Source organism: Phycodurus eques, chromosome 1 (assembly GCF_024500275.1).
Source record: "Phycodurus eques isolate BA_2022a chromosome 1, UOR_Pequ_1.1, whole genome shotgun sequence".
Lineage (NCBI taxonomy): Eukaryota > Metazoa > Chordata > Actinopteri > Syngnathiformes > Syngnathidae > Phycodurus > Phycodurus eques.
In genome coordinates, this window is record NC_084525.1 from 43,084,743 (window position 1) to 43,104,638 (window position 19,896).

At 44.1% G+C, this 19,896-nt stretch overlaps 1 protein-coding gene across 7 annotated transcripts in view; it reads left to right on the forward strand.

Annotated features, from left to right (window-relative positions):
* scn8aa (sodium channel, voltage gated, type VIII, alpha subunit a) overlaps positions 1-19,896 on the forward strand; it is a 162,201-nt gene that overhangs the window by 29,385 nt on the left and 112,920 nt on the right. For 5 of the 7 annotated variants that reach the window (XM_061693436.1, XM_061693466.1, XM_061693427.1 and 2 more), the window contains exons 2-5: positions 1,305-1,638; positions 17,321-17,438; positions 19,246-19,336; positions 19,511-19,639. In XM_061693436.1, coding sequence (XP_061549420.1) covers positions 1,360-1,638; positions 17,321-17,438; positions 19,246-19,336; positions 19,511-19,639 — 617 coding nt within the window. In that variant the 5' untranslated portion in view covers positions 1,305-1,359. Of the gene's footprint in view, positions 1-1,304; positions 1,639-17,320; positions 17,439-19,245; positions 19,337-19,510; positions 19,640-19,896 lie in introns of those variants that run through there. The other 2 variants (XM_061693485.1, XM_061693476.1) reach the window with 2 other exon arrangements.

Below are 19,896 nucleotides of genomic sequence, written 5' to 3' on the forward strand. Positions count from 1 at the left end.
ACCGCAAATCCTGACGTCCTCTTGGGGATAGCTTTCACTAGCAGCCGTTTTTTCAAGCTAACGGCTAATGTTGAGTCAGTCAAGTGCATGAGAACATGCACACATATTTAAAATAAATGTTAATTAATAATAAATGTATATAGGTACACATCATTCCCTCTGTGTCTCTAATGCGATAATTAAATATTTTTATTTCATAATAATAATTAATACATAAAATTTATATAGCGCTTTCCACTAATCTGACGACAATAACAGTAAGGTGAGTGAGCAGGAAGCCCGAGTGGGGGCGGCGCTGTCCACCGCGGAAAAGTCACGCCGGCTGGCGTGGTAGGGGACGCGGAAGGATGTTCAGTAGCTCGTGCGGCCCGCTCGCTGTAGGAGCTGAGGCGGTGGGGGGGGGGGGGGGGGGGGGGGGGATGGCGTCGGCGAGAGGCGCGAGACAAGGGTGGGGGGGGAGGGAGAGAGAGGAGCTCGGGGAGGGCAGACACGGGACCGCGTCCGACAACCCCGGAACCCCACCCACAACCACCCACCCGCCCAAACCTCGGCCGCCCCACCTAAACCGACCCCCACACCGGCCTCAACCGTATATATATGTGTATACATATATCTGTATATATATATATATATGTGTGTATATATATATATATATATATGTGTGTGTGTATATATATGTATATATATATATGTACACATACATATACACACAAATATATATGTGTATATGTATATGTATATATATGTGTATATGTGTATATATATATCTGTGTATATATATATATATATATATATATATATATATATATATATATATATATATATATGTGAAATGTTATATAGTATAAAAATCTACATATATAAAAATCTATATATATAAAAATCTTATATAGTATAAAAATATAGTATAAAAATCTGAGGTGTATCTGAGGTGAAGTATTATTTTTTTATTTGATTTTATTATACTCATTGGTACCCTTCAAGGGGAAATTCAATATAGCCGTATAGCTTCTGTTGATTTTTGATTTTGCATTGTAGAAGGCGACAACTGTGCGTTTAAAACCAATAGTTAAATTTACATAGAGGAAATGCTTATATTTAACCCTTCCATTTTGGGGGGGAAAAAAATCCCCTGAAAATGTGGAACAGTCATCCCAGAGGTGCCATTTATTATCTGTCTTTGCTTATCCCCATGGTTACATGTACCACCATTTGGAGATCCCTGCCCTGCATCATAACTTAACATGAATGGGGAAGAACAGAAACGTGTAAGCTGACTTGCCCTCTGCTCCATCTTCCTGCAGATCTGCTGCCTTGGATGGTCACAACCTAAAGACCACGTAGTTGCAGGATGAAAACATGGCTGCACCCCTTCTCGCACCGCCAGGACCTAACAGCTTCAAGAGGTTTAATGTGGAATCTTTGGCGACCCTCGAGCAGCGCATCAATGAGGAGAAGAACAAGAAGCCGCCCAAGCAGGACAGCAGTTACCGCGATGACGATGATGAGAACAAGCCCAAGCCCAACAGCGACCTGGAGGCTGGGAAGAGCCTGCCCTACATCTATGGAGACATCCCTAAGGGAATGGTGGCGGTACCACTGGAGGATCTGGATCCGTACTACCTGAACTCTCAGAAAGTGAGTTGAATCATGAGATTCTCATCGTCTATAGCAGGGGTGGGGCTCAAGGACTACACGTGTTTTTCAATCAGACAGATGGGTCATTTGTCGATGAGGTAAAATAAAAGGTTTGATGCAAATATGTATTCAAAATACGCGGGGCAGTCAAAAAGTAATGAGCCCAATTTAATTTAACCTTCTAATAATTGAAAAAGGTTCCAGTAGTTTTCACAGTTGGTAGTTTAAATATTTTTTGGGAGGTTTCTTTGAAAAAGTTTCTTTTTTAAGCCTGTCCACTTCCTGTCATCCAATTTGGAAATTAGGTTATGGTTGGATTCCCGTCAGAAGCACAGAGCTGTAATTTTATTTCTTCCTTGGAAGGGGGAACCACCACTGAACATTTTCAAAAGGTTCTGTATGGTCAAAATCTGTATGGGGAAGCTGCAACAGGCTACAGCACAGTCAAAAAGTGGGTGTCCAGGATTAAAGGCAAAAAACAAGAGGCTGCTTTGAGTGACCTCTGTGACAAGTAAAGGAGCGGCAAACCATCTTCAGAGATATATCCTAGGAATAGTGCAAGGCTCTTCCTTGAACTGTCACCTCATTGTGGTGGGTTTGCGTGTCCTAATTATTGTAGGAGCTAAGTGCTCAGGGGCTTTATGCCCCTGATAGGGTCACCCAAGGCCACCCAAACAGGTCCCAGGTGAGGGACCAGACAAAGCACGGCTCAAAAGACCTCTTATGATGATGATTGTACTCGCACAGATGCAGGTCACTGGGCCCTCCCAGGATCCAGGCCCCGAGGTGGAGCTTGATGGCTAGCACCTTATGGCCATGCCTGTACCCATGGGGCACAGCCCAAAGAGGCAACGTAGGTCCTCCTTCCCATGGGCTCACTATCTGTGGGAGGGGCCAAGGGGTTGGGTGCAATGTGAGCTGGGCGTTGGCCCAAAGCGGGGACTTTGGCGGTCCGATCCCCGGCTACAGATGTGAAACGTCATCTCTCTGGCAGAGAAAGAGCCTGAGCTGGTGTGTAGACATTGTCAGGCTTGCCTCGACATACAGCTTGGGCTCCGGCACCAGTCTTTTCTAGAGGGGTTGGACGCTTTTCCACTCTGGAGCTGCCTACACTAAGAGGTGCCAAGCGGGTATGGGCAGTCTGATTGCCCCCCCGACTCGGTGCCTGTACATTGCGGTTCACCCCGGTAGACGTGAGTGTAACCTCTCTTCGATTTTCGGTGGGGGGACGGGTTCTGATTGTTACTTGTGCCTATGCACGAAACATAAGCTCAGAGTACCTTTCTTGAAGTCCTTGGAGAGGGTGTTGGAGAGTGCCGCCACTGGGGTCTCCCTTGTTCTGCTGGGGGACTTCAGAGCTTATGTGGGCAATTACATTGAGACCTGTAAGGGTATTATTGGGAAGATGCCGGTTGGACCTGGCAGACCCAAACGTATTGTGAGGGTCTGCTGGGAACGTCTGGCAGAGTCCCCTGATAGAAAGAGTTTCAACTCCCACTTCCAACAGAACTTCGACCACATCCCGGGGGAGGCAGGAGACATGTAGTCCAAGTGGGCCAAGTTCCGTGCCTCCATCGTTGAGGCGGCCGACTGGAGCTGGGGCAGTAAGGTGGTCGGTGCCACTCATGGCGACAATCCCTAAACCCGTTGGTGGACACCAGTGGTGAGGGATGCCGTCAAGCTGAAAAAGGAGTCCTATTGGGCCTTTGTAGCCAGTGGGACGGTGGAGGCAGCTGATGGGTACAGACAGGGCAAGCAATTTGCAGCTTGGGTGGTTGCTGAGGCAAAAACTTGGGCGTGGGAGGTGTTCGGTGAGGCCATCGAGAATGACTTCTGGTCCACCATCCAGCGTCTCAGGAGGGGGAAGCAGTGCACTCTATGTATAGTGGGTATAGGGTGCTGCTGACCTCAGCTCGGGACGTTGTGAATCAGTGAGCAGAATACTTCGAAGACCTCCAAAATACCACCAACACACCTTTCTAAGAGGAAGCAAAGTCTGGGGACTCTGATGTGGGCTCTCCTATTTCTGGGGTTGAGGTCACCGAAGTGGCTAAAAAGCTCCTCTGTTGCAGGCCTCTGGGGGTGGATAAGATCCATTCAGAGTTCCTAAAGGCTCTGGATGTTGTGGGGCTGTCGTGGTTGACATGCTTCTGCAACGTCGCATGGACATCGGGGCCAATACCTCTGGACTGGCAAACCGTTGTGTTGGTCCCCCTTTTTAAGAAGGGTGACCGGAGGGTGTGTTCCAACTACAGCAGGATCACACTCCCCAGCTTCCCTAGTAAGGTCTATTCGGGGGTGCTGGAGAGGAGGGGGCGTCTGTAAGGAGGAGCAGTGTGCTTTTTGTCCTGGCCGTGGAACAGTGGACCAGCTCTACACCCTCAACAGGGTTCTTGAAGGTGCATGGGAGTTCCCCCAACCAGTTTACATGTGCTTGTGGACTTGGACAAGTCGTTCCACCGTCTCCCCGGGGAGGAGTGGGGGGTGTCCTTTGGCGGGTGCTCTGGGTGAATGGTGTACTGGACCCCTTAATAAGGGCTGTACCACCGGTGTCACAGTTTGGTCTGCATTGCCCGCAGTAAGTCGGATTCCTTGAGACGCCGCCCAGCCTGTCCTTTGTCACCGATTCTGTTCATAACCTTTATGGACAGAATTTCAAGGCATTGAGGGGGTCCAGTTTGGTGACTTCAGTATTACATCTCTGCTTTTTGCAGATGACGTGGTTGTGGTGGCTTCATCAAGCCACAATCGTCAATCGTGTGAAGTGGCTAGGATGAAAATTAGCACCTCCAAATCTGAGGCCATGGTCCTCAGTAAGAAAAGGGTGGTGTGACCTTTCCAGGTCGAGGAAGAGATCCTGCCCCAAGTGGTGGTGATACCCTCCACTTGGATACCCTCCAAGTGGAGGGTATCTTGGGGTCTTGGGGTCTTGTACACGAGTGAGTGGAGAATGGAGCGGGAGATCGAGAGGTGGATCATTGCAGCGTCTGCAGTAATGCGGACAATCTGTCGTGGTAAAGAAAGAGCTGAACCGAAAGGCAAATTTCTAATTTTATTGGTCGATCTATGGTCCTACCCTCACCTATAGTCATGAGATGTGCACCGTGACCGTAAGAGCAAGATCACGGATACAAGCAGTTGAAATTAGTTTCATCTGCAGGGTGTCCGGGCTCTCCCTTTGAGATAGGGTGAGAAGTGAAGTGTCACCCAGTTGGCCTACAAAAGCCTCAGGATCCCCCCGCAAGAGCTGGATGAAGTGGCTGGGGAGAGCGAAGTTTGGGCTTCCCTGGTTAAGCTGCCGCCCCGCTACCTAAGCCCGGATAAGCAGAAGAAAATGGTTGGATGGATGGATGGAGTTTTAGAGTCAAGGCACTGATCAGAGAAGTGTGACATCATCATCATGTGTCATCATGGATGACATAACCCTCACCCCATACACATTTTGCAACATTTTGAAAATATTTAGTGGTGGTTCCCTTCCCAAAGCAATAAATTCAGTTACAGCGCTCTGCTTCTGATCATCATCCAACAATGACGTAATTTCCAAAATGGCTGACAGGAAGAGGACAGGCTTAAACAAAACATTAAAAAAAAAAAAAAAAACCTTCAAACAAGTATTTAAACTTCACACTGTGAATGTCTGGAAAAAAAAAACAATCAATAGTAGGTTAAATTAAATTGGGCGCATGACTTTTTAACTGATTGTCAAATAAAATTATTAATTTTAATAATGAACATTCATTCAACTTCCGTTCCGCTTATCCTCACTAGGGTCACGGGCGTGCTGGAGCGTTATCCCAGCTATCTTCGGGCGAGAGGCGGGGTACACCCCGAACTGGTCGCCAGCCAATCGGAGGGCACATATAAACAAGCAACCATTCACACTCACATTCACACCTACGGGCAATTTAGAGTCTTCAATTAACATACCATGCATGTTTTTGGGATGTAGGAGTAAACCTGAGTACCCGGAGAAAACCCACGCAGGCACCGGGCGAACATGTAAACTCCAGACAGGCGGGGTAGGGATTTGAACCCCAGTCCGGAAATTTATAAATATATTTTTTTTAATGGATGGAACTGAATACTATAAAATGGTGATTCCTTTCCCTACCCACCGATGAGGCACAAGGTTAGTGTTTGGGATACTGTGAGACAACGTTTATGTGAATTTTGTCCTAATTCATGGTGATGTAAAGTCTCTAAGGTGAAGTTTTAGCTCAATGTTAAGGTTTTTTTTCTGTCATCGGCTGGTTTGAAGACTAAAATAAATGGTAAAAACCATCCGTGCAAAAGTGCAACCAACCGTTTACCTTGTGAGCTGTCTTAATGTTGGCAAAAACGTATTTTATTGTTTCACTCGCCCAATTGACTGAGAGTTGACTTCACTGAAGCTCTGCACAGTGTAGGCTGAGGGGCTCGGAGCGGGACGGAGAACGTCAGACTTCTGAACATTGTGAAAGCCTCCTTTGCACAATATAATCTTATTCCAAGTGTTGCACTGAGGCGACTGGTCATTAATGTTAACAAAGTTAAGACACATATTTGTTCGCTGCCGCCGCCGTTGGTCAGGAGCACATCTTCATGCTCGTTTGTTGGTTTTTGCCACACTCTTCTTCAGGGTGGGCGCACTAGGCTTCAAAACTGGGGACTGAAATTTTAAAATATGAATGATTCCGGGAGAACCGGAACGTTAGTCCCAGTTCCAATCGATTCTCGATTCTCGATACCCAACCCTAGTATCCAGTCCACCCACGAAACTCAGCTGAACGGCACCACGGCATTTCCAGGTTTCAAGCGAGCGAGTCTCAGCCGCTGCCAAGTCATTCAAATAAAGTCTATAAAGTAAACATCTGTTATGTTTACTTAACTATACAGTGGAACCTCTTGTAATTCTAGCAATCTCTAAAAAAAACAATATTGTTAAACTGGAAATATAAACAAGCTATCAACATTAACCAATGGCAAAGTCTTGTCATACAGCATATGACACTAGAAAACATCTCAGAAAAATGTAATAAGCAAATGGATAACTAAGAAAAATTGGTCAACTTTTATTAAAATGGTGTATCTTGATTCTTGTTTGCCTGGGAAAGAATGTTGCGTTATGTAACTATAATGTAATGTAACCAAATCATATCTTCTCATTTTAGACCCATGTGGACGCCATAGGGTCACTTGCGTGCACTTGAACGCCTTTCCTTCTGGATCTGCGATGTGGGCCTCTGGGGATGCTAGGCCTGTTTCTCCCTCCTCCTCTTGGGTCTGGTTATGTCCGTGTTGCGCTCCTAGGAGTGGCGGTCCCAGGAGTGCTCTCCGTCCCTGGGTGCCGGGGAGGTGTCCGCTGGCCTTACTCCGAGGGTCTTGTCCTGGTCTCCGGGTGGGGGCTTGGGGGCCATGCTGCTGAGGCCCGGGCCTGTGTCCTCCTCTTCCCTTTACCCGGGGTGCTCGGCCTTGGTCGTCGCCCCTCTCTCCCTCGGGCTGTGTGGGGTGCTTGGTGCGTGCGGTCGGGTGTCAGCCCCTCCTGCCTTGGATTGGCCTGCCTTCTGGGCCCTGTTCTGGTCACTGGGCGATGGTCGGTTTGGGGCGCCAGCCAATCATGGGTGGGGCTGCCCCCCTTTTCTCTGTGGTCTTCCAGCCGGTTGGGCCAGGCTGGACCCGCACCCAATTGCAGGGCACATATTAACAAACAACCATTCACACTCACATTCACACCTACGGGCAATTTAGAGTCTTCAATTAATCTGCCAAGCATGTTTTTGGGAAGTGGGAGGACACTAGAGTACCTAGAGAAAACCCACGCAGGCACAGGAAGAACATGCAAACTCCACACAGGCGAGGCTAGATTTGAACCTGGGTCCTCAAAACTGTGAGTCAGATGAACTAACCAGTCACCCACCGTGCCACCGCCCAATTTGCTATGTCTGAAAGAATGGACTGCTTTTGATGGAAGTTGCATATCTCTATAGCCTTGAAACATTGCCACACACGCAAGCACACACACATCCTTTACGAGTAGCTTTCTCGTCATTCAATATTGTGGCATGTTGTGTAAGGCTTCAGCAGAAGGTGCGCTGGCGATGAAAGCAGGAAGCGAGCTCCTCCTTTGTGCTTAATTATCTGTGCCTGCCTCCACCTTTCTAATCATGAGGTTGAATCAGGTCTGCTATGGTGGTGCTGCGTTAACGTCAGATAAGGTCAAAGTGTCATCTCTGAGACGCAACGCTGACGGCCTGGCAGAGCGAGGATGAGCAGCTCCAGCAGGTCAATTTACAGGTGGATTAAATGGCCGACGTGCAACTTTCTTTCCATTCTGCTGGACCTGAGCTCAGTAAAAATCATTAAAGCTAGAGGGCCAAAAAGCCTTGCTTGTTTGTTTTTTAATAAGTCAAATCAGAATAAACTAGCCATGTGCTGATCTGATTGGCTGGATGACCTTGGGGTTGTTGGCCATCAATCCAATACTAAGATCAATACGCTGATTTGAGATTACAGAGAGTTTACTTTCTCAAACAATCCATTGAGTGGGTTTTTACTGAATTGATCTTTTAGTAACGCCTCCACATTTGCGCTCAACTGGCATCGTTTAGTTAACCCAAAATGAATGGCTTTGTGTGCTTGACAAGCTCCCTGTGAGTGCAATATTGCAATATTATAGCATGCACACAAGTGAAGAGTACACTTGAAAGGCTTATATTTGCCTCAAAAGCACGTTTGAGCGAGAAAATGAATGTTTTTAACCCACATTCAACACTTTTTGTCACAAATTGGCAGAGGTGGGTAGTAACGCGCTACATTTACTCCGTTACATTTACTGAGTAATATTTTCCATAAACTGTACTTTTCAGAGTACTTTACATGCACCGTACTTTGTACTTTTACTTGAGTATTTATGTAAAGAAGGATCCATACTTGTACTCTGTTACAATGATCAACATGCCGTTCGCTACTTTTATTTATTCATTCTTGCGTGTACGCCATCTTCGACTTCCGCATAGGGTGCCCGTTGGGTCAAACGGGATCACTCATGTCATTTGACTCCAATTTACCAATCAGACGACACAAGGCAGTCACATGACCGTGCACATAGCCTTCGTGAGCCAATCAAAAAGACAAATTTTGGCGGGAAAAAAAGCGGCGCGACTGCGTTTAATTTACGGACTCCGAAAAACAACAGATTTATCATGCAGCTCTTAAATTGTGACTGCCGAATATGGATAAATTTATATTTTAGCCCACTTCTTACTTGAGAAAACAACTTGTGGTAAGTTGCAGATGTTTCTATTGTTGTTTTGGCAGTGGATATGACAAAATTAGCACTATCCTTATGGTGTCGCACACATAATGGCTAAGTCTGTTCAGCAAACAGCTTCTTCATGAAGTCCATCCATCCATCCATCCATTTTCTGAGCCGCTTCTCCTCACTAGGGTCGCGGGCGTGCTGGAGCCTATCCCAGCTGTCATCGGGCAGGAGGCGGGGTACACCCTGAACTGGTTGCCAGCCAATCGCAGGGCACATAGAAACAAACAACCATTCGCACTCACAGTCATGCCTACGGGCAATTTAGAGTCTCCAATTAATGCATGTTTTTGGGATATGGGAGGAAACTGGAGTGTCCGGAGAAAACCCACACAGGCACGGGGAGAACATGCAAACTCCACACAGGCGGGGCCGGGGATTGAACCCGCTTCCTCAGAACTGTGAGGCTGACGCTCTAACCAGTCGGCCACCGTGCCACCCTTCATGAAGTCATTTAAGCAAATAAAGCAAATAAAGTTTCTGTAGTGCCCAATGTATGTGTTGTTTGTTTTTGGGAAGTTAAAAATTTAAATGGTGGCAGTTGTGCGTCGACTCCCATATATTATTTTTTAATTTTATTTGATGTTCATGCTCTGATTTAAAAATAGTTCCTCATAAGTTACTCTTCACTTGAGTAGTTTCTTCATTGAGTACTTTCTTACTCTTACTCAAGTAAATATTTGGATGACTACTTTTTACTTTTACTTGTGTCATATTATTCTAAAGTAACAGTACTCTTACTTGAGTATAATATTTGGCTACTCTACCCACCTCTCCAAATTGGACTATTTTCTTCCTTTGACTTCATGGTGGGCGACTAGTTGGAGCCTCTGGCTCACAGTTCTGAGGACCAGGGTTCAATCCCCGGCCCCGCCTGTGTGGAGTTTGCATGTTCTCCCTGTGCCTGCATGGGTTTTCTCCGGGCACTCCGGTTTCCTCCCACATCCCAAAAACATGAATGGTAGGTTAATTGACAACTTTAAATTGCCCGTAGTTGTGAATGTGAGTGTGAATGGTTGTTTGTTTGTATGTGCCCTGCGATTGGCTGGCAACCAGTTCAGGGTGTACCCCGCCTGCTTCCCGATGATAGCTGGGATAGCGCGCCCGCGAACCTAGTGAGGAGAAGCAGCTCAGAAAATGGATGGATGGATGGATGAGCTTCATTAAGTCATAAATGGATTTTTGTTGTTGTTGATATTTGAGAGGAGAATATAGTCTGGTCTGATGAGAGCAAAATTTAACTCTTTGGATGCCATAATGCACACCACGTTTGGAGGAGAAATGGCACTGCATATCACCCTAAAAACACCATACAACAGTGAAGTTCGGAGGTGGGATCATGATTGTGTGGGGCTGCTTATCAGCAAATGGTACTGGTAAACTTCACATTATTGAAGGAAGGATGAATGGGCAAATGTACCGAAAGATTCTTGACAAAAATCTGCTGCCATCTACGAGGATGATGAAAATGAAACGAGGGTGGACATTTCAGCACCTGACTTGAATCCAATCGAAAATCTATGGCAAGAACTGTGTAGTGTATATGGATTTTGGATGAAACGTAATTTATTTAAGAAATAAATAGGTCGAAGGTGAACACTTGCGTTCTCTTCCGGCTTAGTCCGATTTACGTTTTAATGTTAAAATGAGACTATTTTATCTCGTAAAGGTGCACCACATCTCTTTTTAGATGTGTAAAACTTTAGGAAAAGTGACGAAAAACCTCTATGTCTCATAATCTGAAGGTTGCTACAGGAATTAAATAAGAGTTCTAGATCCCAGAGGTCTGTTGTCGTATCCAAACACACAAACAATACAGGTAGTGGGTTTTATATCAAATTCAATGAAATCTAACAGGAGTTTAACTACAGAGAAACAATGCAGAGAAAAGGAAAACAAGGTACAGGTAAGCATTCGTAAAGCAGGTCGAACTTGTGGTGTAGGTGCGAAGTGAGGATGTACAATGAGCAATACGTAGCGCTGGGATTCCTGTTTTCGTTAATTTAAACCAAAATATGCACCAATCTGTACTTTAGTAGACTGCATGGTCGACTTAACACACAACCAGGCAGGTTGAGGCAGGCTGGTCGATCTCCCGGGTACTTGACCCGCCCGGTCCAGGACAGGTGGTTTTGACGGAAAAAAGAGGAAAAAAAAAAAAAAACTTCCTGTGCAGGGTGGCCAAAGCCCATGAGTGGCCTGGTCACCAGGCGCTCGGACCAGACATGCGCCGCCCGTTTCCTTCCCAACGGAGCTTTGTCCACGAGGTGCCCAAGCACCCGCACGGGTAGCTCGGGGTGCTGGCAGGGTGCCCTGCCGCGGGGGAAGGTCAGGTGCGTTCTCGCCACCTCGTGGTAAGAGGTGGGGCTTCCCGGCTGGGCCAGGTTCTTCTGAAAGGCGAACGAACGAGCGAGAGTGAGCCAAGGACAAAGGAGCTTCTTGCTTTTATGCACAAAGGAGAGAGAGGGGAGTGCTCCCCCGGGACAAAAAGTGAGATAGACCGCCTCTTAATACTACTTTTTTTACAACTAGGATTATTTGTGGTTTTAATCCTGTGGGAATAAAAGATAAATTATTGGATCTAATAAAGGGCACCGGTTTCCAGCTTTGCTTTGTCACGCACACCCTGTTTAATCCATGCAATGAGTGTTTCAATTATTAATTAATTAGTAATTATTTTACTTCAGAAGGCACTGTTTTTTATTCTTTGGTAGGAAATGGTCAATTAGAGACTCCACATATTTCGCAAGATTAATTATGGCAACTGCAGGGATCTAAAAGGAGCCTATCATTTCACTCCAAGTTATTCCAGCCCAAAGCATCACTGTATGGCCTTTTTGCTGATGTTGCAACCTCGTTGGGACTCGGTGGCTATCATTCAACCATCCAGCACTCTGGCCATCTGGACCACCCAAAATAGCACGGGATTCAGCAGTGAATAAAACTCTTTGAAAATTAGTCTTGATGTGTTTATGAGCTCACTGCAAACATTTCTCTATTTGAGAATGCTTGGGGTGGCGAAAATGCAGTGTTTGTGGTGCCATACAACACATGAACCAACGAGAGGGCGGGTTGCGTGGTTCCATTGAATATTCAACACGAGTCGTCTGAATGCAGATGATGCAGCCATGCTTAATGGCGGCCGCCTCTTCTTCGCTGCTCCCACCCCCCTCCCTTGCATCTCCTCATCTTCTGGCTCGCTGGCTGGCAGCCTTTGTCGGCCTCCTCTTCGGCCTGCTGCTGCCACCACAGTTGCCACCTTTCTGCCTGCTTCACTCACTTGCCCTCTCAGTCGGCGGAGCCCTGGTATAAAATTTTCAGCAGCTTTGCAGCACTTTAGTCATGCGTTACAGAGTGAGGAAAAGGCTTGATACATGGCAGCTGTGTGCGTACATGCATGCATGCGTGTGTGTATGTGTGTGTGTGTATGTGTGTGTGCGTGAGAGAGAGAGAGACAGAGAGTGAGGGACATGCATATGCCCTCAACATGCGTGTTTGTGTTAAACAGCAAATGTCATTATTACAGAAAACGGTGCATTTCAAATGTGGGGAGCATGCCAGTATATGCGATAGTGTTTAAGACTGATGACAATTTTCTTTACTTTTTTTTTTTTTTTTTTTAAACCTGCCCTGTTCAGCTGCATGGGCTTGCAGAATCGTGGCTCTGTATGCCTTTGTGCTGAAAGAGTTTTGCTGTGCAACAGGGGAGTTTGAAATACTCCGTATGGTTATTTAAATTTTATTTATTTATTTTATTGAAAAATCAGCTGGACAGAAAAGGGTTTTAGGGGACAGACAAAGGGACAGAGTGGACAAGGGGACTAGGGCTGAAAATGAGCAAGGCAGTGCTACTGTCGAGTGGTGCGGCGGGATTCTTTTTTAGTCTATAAACACCTGTAAGAACCTGTGAGTTGATATGTTAGTATAACCTGTGTTGTGTAGTGATTCCAGCACAAGTAATTAAAGTATACAGTGTTTCTTTCGGCAGCACGGCGGACGACTGGTTAGAGCGTCAGCCTCACAGTTCTGAGGACCCGGGTTCAATCCTCGGCCCCGCCTGTGTGGAGTTTGCATGTTCTCCCCGTGCCTGCGTGGGTTTTCTCCGGGCACTCCGGTTTCCTCCCACATCCCAAAAACTTGCACGTTAATTGAAAAACTCCAAATTGCCCGTGAATGTGAGTGTGAATGGTTGTTTGTTTGTATGTGACTTGCGATTGGCTGGGAACCAGTTCAGGGTGTACCCCGCCTCCTGCTCAATGATAGCTGGGATAGGGTCCAGCACGCCCGCGACCCTAGTGAGGACAAACGGCTCAGAAAATGGATGGATGGATGTTTCTATCAAACTTATTAGTGAAAGAAAACCATATCACATGCAAGAGAAATGTGAAAAGCCACCACCCACCCTACTACTATCAGAGTGCCGGGACACCTGGGCAAGTGTGCTCCCCAGCCCGACCCGGCCTCTCCCCCACAGATGGGTGTATGATGCATTAAAGCTGGAGGACCGGCAGAGCAGTGAAGGGGGTAGGGTGTTGGCGCGACCAGACCGGAAAGCAGCACAGATGTGTCAACACCTGGCCCGGCGCCCACCCCACCATATCTGGTGCCAGTCCTCCAGGACACCCTAAATGAGATACGAGTGTGCCCAATGTGCATAGTATGTACACTGTGAGTATTACAAAATGTGCAGCGTGTGTGAAGTAAGAGGCTAGACTCCTGCGGGTTCGGCCTGGCCCGACTGGTCGGCAGACCACAGAGAAGCGGGGGGAAGACCCCACCCCACAGCTAATTCCACCGCCCCCCTAAAAAAAAAGGATTAGTATTGAGACTCCTTGTTGTCTGCTGTCATAGCTAGCTGAAAAGGACTGACTGAAATTTAAATCGGATAGGTAATTCTCTTCAGATTTTTACAAATGGATTTCTTGTATGAAGATATCCATTTTTGATTTTGTGATATAATCCATAATCTTAATTTTCTTTGCCTGTGAACAAATGCCATTTACATTCCATGAGACAAAAGGTATACTTGACATAATGATAAGCATACAATTCTTATAAGTGAATGTGGGAAAATCTGTGTAAGTGTATCATCTATACGTGTGTGGGAAAGGTAGATAATTCACAGAAATATCTATTGGGAACTTTCTTACTGTGTAGTTGGTAATATGAAGATGTGTTAGGAAGTATTATGTATTGAGGTACTGAACGTGTAGCATATGAGTTCATCTTAGAAAAACCATGGAAACGGAAGACAAGGGAATATATCACGAGTTAGATCACTAGAGCGGTTCCAACTACCGGAGACAAATTCCTTGTGTGTTTTTTGTGGACATACTTGGCAAATGAAGATGATTCTGATTCTGGTTAAACATACAAGCACAGGTAACATACGAATACATATGCATACGGTGGCGGCAGGGAGGGGGGGGGGGTGAGCATTCGGTAAGTGGCGGAGCGGGGGGTGCAATAATGAAGAGAAAAAGAATTAAAAAGAAATCAAAGGAAATAACCCGTGTCAGTGAGTGGAGGATGCAATAGGACGTGTGCGATTCCCTAAACAAAGTACTACACAGTTTTTCTACACTATAATACCAAATATTGGAGCATACTTGAAGGGAATACTCATCTATTAGAAGAGCCAAGGGGTGACTTTGGAATCGTGGAACAGTTGTTCGTTTATGTATAGTTTGTCCACAACCAGTGAGGCACGTTTTCCTTGTTGCCGGTACTTTTTCATTCGAGGATATGAGTGTTTGAGTGGCTTGTTGATTTCGCGTGGAAACTTGTCATTCATCCCAAACTGTGTACCCTTCAGCTCCTTTTGATTTTACAAAGACTTTCTGCTGGAAATGTTCAAATTTAGCGATGATTGGACAGGAATGACTCCTTGCTCCCGTACCTCCTAGCGCTATGTGCTCTGTGGAAGGCGATGTTAGCGAGTGTATCCTTTGGGATTTTCAGCGCTGTCGACATGAAGTTTTTTAATTGAGCCTCTGCATTATCAGGTGTACTCTCGGAAATGGCGGAAAAAAATAGGTTATCCCGCATGCTACTTGACTTTCGTCTTTTCAGCAGATTGCTGCGGTCGTCATGGTGGGCTTCGCTGGTTTGCATGAGGAAGCGATCGAAAGATCCGTTGATGAAATCTTCGAGTGGTATCTTGGCTTCAGCAGGGATTGGAAAAAAGTAATTAATAATAATCAGCCCCGTAATAAGAGAAAAAAATGGATGAGGAGGAAATGAAGTCTCAAGGTTGCTAATCTGCTTGCAGCGTAACCGGCAAAATTTCGTCTGGGAAGTCTCACAGTCTCTCGCGGTGTCAGAGCATGTCGCACGTCATGCCTCTCCTCATGCCTCAATTAACACATTGGATTTATCCCAGGTATGGGGAAACTAAGGCCCGCCACATGGGCTTTGTATCCGACCGCCAAAGAGTAACGACTGCATTCACATTGACTTTTTCTTGCAATGCATGATAATTCCACTAGGTGTCAGATTCCATACCCAGTTCACGCGTTTGCTCAATCACCAAGTATAGTTGAATCTTCACTTTTTGATTTACCTTTCACTTTTCAAGGTGATTTCTAACGGCAATAGTGTTGACCCCGTAGGTAAATTAAGTGAATTAAACTACAGTCGACAGTGAGTGCCAAGTGCTTGAACAAGTGTTTGAAAGTACAATAAATATTTTTTCACCGAAGTACAATAAATGGTTGTCTGTTTTATTTGCCAAGAAACTGTAGCTATTTTCCAGGCATATAGTGTTTGAGGCACACCTGGACAAGAAACGAGTGACTGGAGGTAGCTGATTGGTTGACACAAGGTAGACGGCTGACGAGAACACGTGGAGACAAAAACCAAATGAGCACATAAGATATTAACACGGGACTAGGGCTTGTTAAGAACTTCACGATTCGATTCTTTAGGTTGCAGTTTGATTCAGGATTGATTCTTTAAGTTGCAATTTGATTCAATATTGATATAAATGCTCTGAATATTGATATAAATGCTCTGATATAGATTCAGTAAGAAGTAGAAAGAATAGATTCAGTAAGAAGTAGAAAGAATAATAAATAATTATTAAGCATAAATTGTGGTTAATTTTTGATGCCCTGTAAAAATATGAAAATATGTCATCACATTTTTTCAGCAATAAACCATCTGAAAATAAAAACACACTTAACTTATTTGTGCATATGGAGTACAAAAGTAAAAAACATGACAGTTGTGTATGAACACTGTAAAGGTAAAGTGCATGTAAACTTAAATGTTTATTTCCTCTTGGATATTCAAAAAAATATATATATAAAACCAAGAATATTTGCTTATATGGACGGCAAAACTTACTCTGTATTGAAAAATAAAGTGCATGTATACTGATGGAAGGCGTGACAAGAAACAAGCGCGTCACCTTCTTTTTGATCCCACCCCAACCCTTCCCACATTGGATTGGAGCCCGTTGTAATGGAAAAGCAACGGAGGCTAGGCCAAGCCAAGCGAGGCCGGAGCAGAGCAGGGCTAGGCTGTTCTGGAACTTGTAATGTAATAAATGTCAGTCAAATGCATATAAAGAAGGGTCACGTGAACACAATGAGGCTGTTCCATATTCTGCCTTGAGATGTTGATGTCCCTGTTAGCTTTGTGTAGACTTTGCTTGGTTTTGGCTGCGAGTGCACCGATGAAGCGTCATGTGAGACACACACACACACACACACAGCCTGAGGCTTAATGTAGCGAGGGAGACCTTGTTAAAGCATGCTCGACCATAACACTTGTGCAAATGCAGTGTCTCATTAAACTTTTATGCCCTTTGCCATGTTTTATTTAAACAATTATGAGGTTTTCCACAGGAATAGGCATGCGAGCTTCTTTTGGTTTCTCAAAAAGTAAGCATGAGTGATGGCAGCTAAACAGGACACACACAGACAGACAGCAGTTTTTTGTGTATTCGGTGGGCAAGTGACAATATTGGGCTCAATCACGACTGCTGCGTTAATAGGACAGCATACTAAAAATAGAAACTTCCTGGCAGCATTTGTCTTTGTTCAAATGAGTCAGTGTTTTACTGGGTGCAAATGACAGAACACACTGGATATTTTATTTGCAATAGCTCATATTTTTCGTATGTAACATATCCCACCGGAATCCATTGGTTTTATTGCCACAGATGCATAGTCACATATTTGACTTGAGATCGCCATATGGACCAAACATGGTATTACGCACTCCTCTAATTGTGCTTTCGTCTGTATTCCGATGCATGAGAAAATCCAAAAGATTTCTGGTGGGATACGTGTTGGTGTATGCATTTGCAGTTGCTTTTCAAACCAAATGTGCTGTTTACTGACGATATTGTCTCTCCCTGTCTTCTTCTCTCCACAGACATTTATAGTGCTAAATAGGGGGAAGACAATCTTCCGTTTCAGTGCCACACCTGCCTTGTACTTCATAAGTCCTTTTAATCTGGCTAGGCGAATAGCTATTAAAATTTTGATACATTCATATCCTTTTTAATGCTGTCTTGAATGGTTGGAATGGGGGCTTGCCTACTTGTGTGTTTTATTCATAATGATGTGTCTATGGATCTTTAATGTGAGGATAGACAGAAATGGAGTGAGAATAGACAATACACACTCATGTGATGAGGACTGAATAACCGACAGCAATGGGAATAATCTTCCTGTGAAATGGAAGTCAATTTTCCATTTTAAGGCTGAGCTGGATTCTCAGATTTTGTAGTCATGATCTGGAATCGTTACAGTATATTCATTGAAATCATGTTTGAAGTTGGTAGTTCAAAGCATCCCGAATGATGTCCAAATGTCATTGAAATTCATCTAAAAGAGGGAGCCCACACATGACAAGGAAAACGTTTTTGCTTCCTGCTCTATTGTTTGGTGTTATTAGGAATGGGAATTGAAAAGAATGTAGCAATTCATCATCGATTCTAGGACTGGGCATTGTCAAGAACCTCACGATTCGATTCAAATTCAATTGTTTAGGTTGCGATTCAATTTAATATCGGTTCTTTAGGGTTGCAATTTGATTTTATTCAATATTGATTTAAATGCTCCCATCGATTCAGTAAGAAGTAGAAGTGCACAAATAATTAAGAGTACAATTATGTTAATTTCCTCTTGGGAATTGTAAAATTGAAACAAACATTTAATCACTTATAATAGATTGAAACATTTCAATAGAAAATGCTATCTCTTATTTAAATAAATACATAGATTAAAACCAAAAAAAGAATATCAAATGTAAAATCAAACACAGGGCTTCACACTAACTTTTCCATTGGTAGCATTGGATCATGCATGATGTAGTCTTGGCATACTGCCGCTTCGCATGAAATAAACATTGAGAACTTATATCTGCAAAATATTTTACCTTTAATATGAAGTTTGTCTGCAACAAGCAGTGGCTGACTAAACAGGTCATATTTATTTTATATAATTTTTCAAAGACATAATGAAAATGTGTTCAAATAAAAACAAATCATAACAACATGCATGCACGTTTAGATGTATATTGTATGTTTTACTTTTCATAAATTCCATGAATGTAACAGCAGCATAACTTTAACTTAATATCAGCATACATGGGGAAAATTTAAAAAAAAGGAAAAATTAAGGAGTGTGATTTGAATATAAAACACTTACTCGTTAACAAACAAGCTGTAGCTGCTTTCAAAACATGCAATAGATAAGATTACAACTAAATACTTTGGTTTGACCCTTTCACAAATTTAAAACAAGATAATTCTGGACAATGGAGATAATGGAGTTCACTTATGCTCGGTGAAAATGGTCATTTCTACTGTGGTGAATTGGTGAATGACGTCTAAGATACGTTATATTGTCTGTTACTGTCGGCGCCAAACATTGTCTGAGGCGAATTTGCGCCTTTTAGAAATTGGGCCTTTGCTGACTTAGGGTGCAAAATTGGACCATCCATCAATCAATGTTCTGTACTGATGGGCATTTGTGTATCTGACTTTAGACTCTTATACAGATTTTATATTTTATGACCAATATAATGCTGTATATGTATGAAACTGGATGAGAGAAATTGCATATAAGACATGAAACATGAAATGATTTAACAAGACTTGAAACAGGTCTGTTATTCAGTCGAGCGAGTCAATGTGTAATTTAGTCAATTTTATTTTAACTACTAAAATAGGATTTTGAATGACTCAACAAAATCTAAATAATGACAGAATTTTGATTATAAGGTTTTATAAATTGTATTATGTTTGTCATTGCCTCCTTCAATTGTCGTTTTTCCCCTTAACCTACAGCTTACTCTTTTCAGCATGATCATTATGTGTACTATTTTGACCAACTGTATATTCATGACCTTTAGTGATCCTCCCGAGTGGTCAAAACAAGTAGAGTAAGTACACCTTTCATTATTTTCCCTCATAACGAGAATGTTTACATTTTGTGCCTCTAGTCTCATGATACTGTATATTGTATGCTTTGCTTGTGCTATGTTGGCTAGACTGTTATTTGATTCGATGACGTGTTCTGGTTGTGAAGTGATCCTGTTGATGCACTTGTCTTTCAGGTACACATTCACAGGAATTTATACGTTTGAGTCTCTTGTAAAAATCACAGCACGAGGATTCTGTATAGATGGCTTTACATTCCTCCGAGACCCATGGAACTGGCTGGACTTTATGGTCATCTCCATGGCGTAAGTATTCCTCTCCTGTGTTACCACTTGGAAGGAGATTTCTATTGAAATGCATTTAGTGATGTTGAGAAGTGTGGATGGAGAAAGTACAGTGGGTACGGAAAGTTTTCAGACCCCCTTAAAATTTTCACTCTTTGTTATATTGCAGGCGGCACGGTGGGAGACTGGTTAGAGCGTCAGCCTCACGGTTCTGAGGACCGGGGTTCAATCCCCGTCCCCGCCTGTGTGGAGTTTTCATGTTCTCCCCGTGCCTGCGT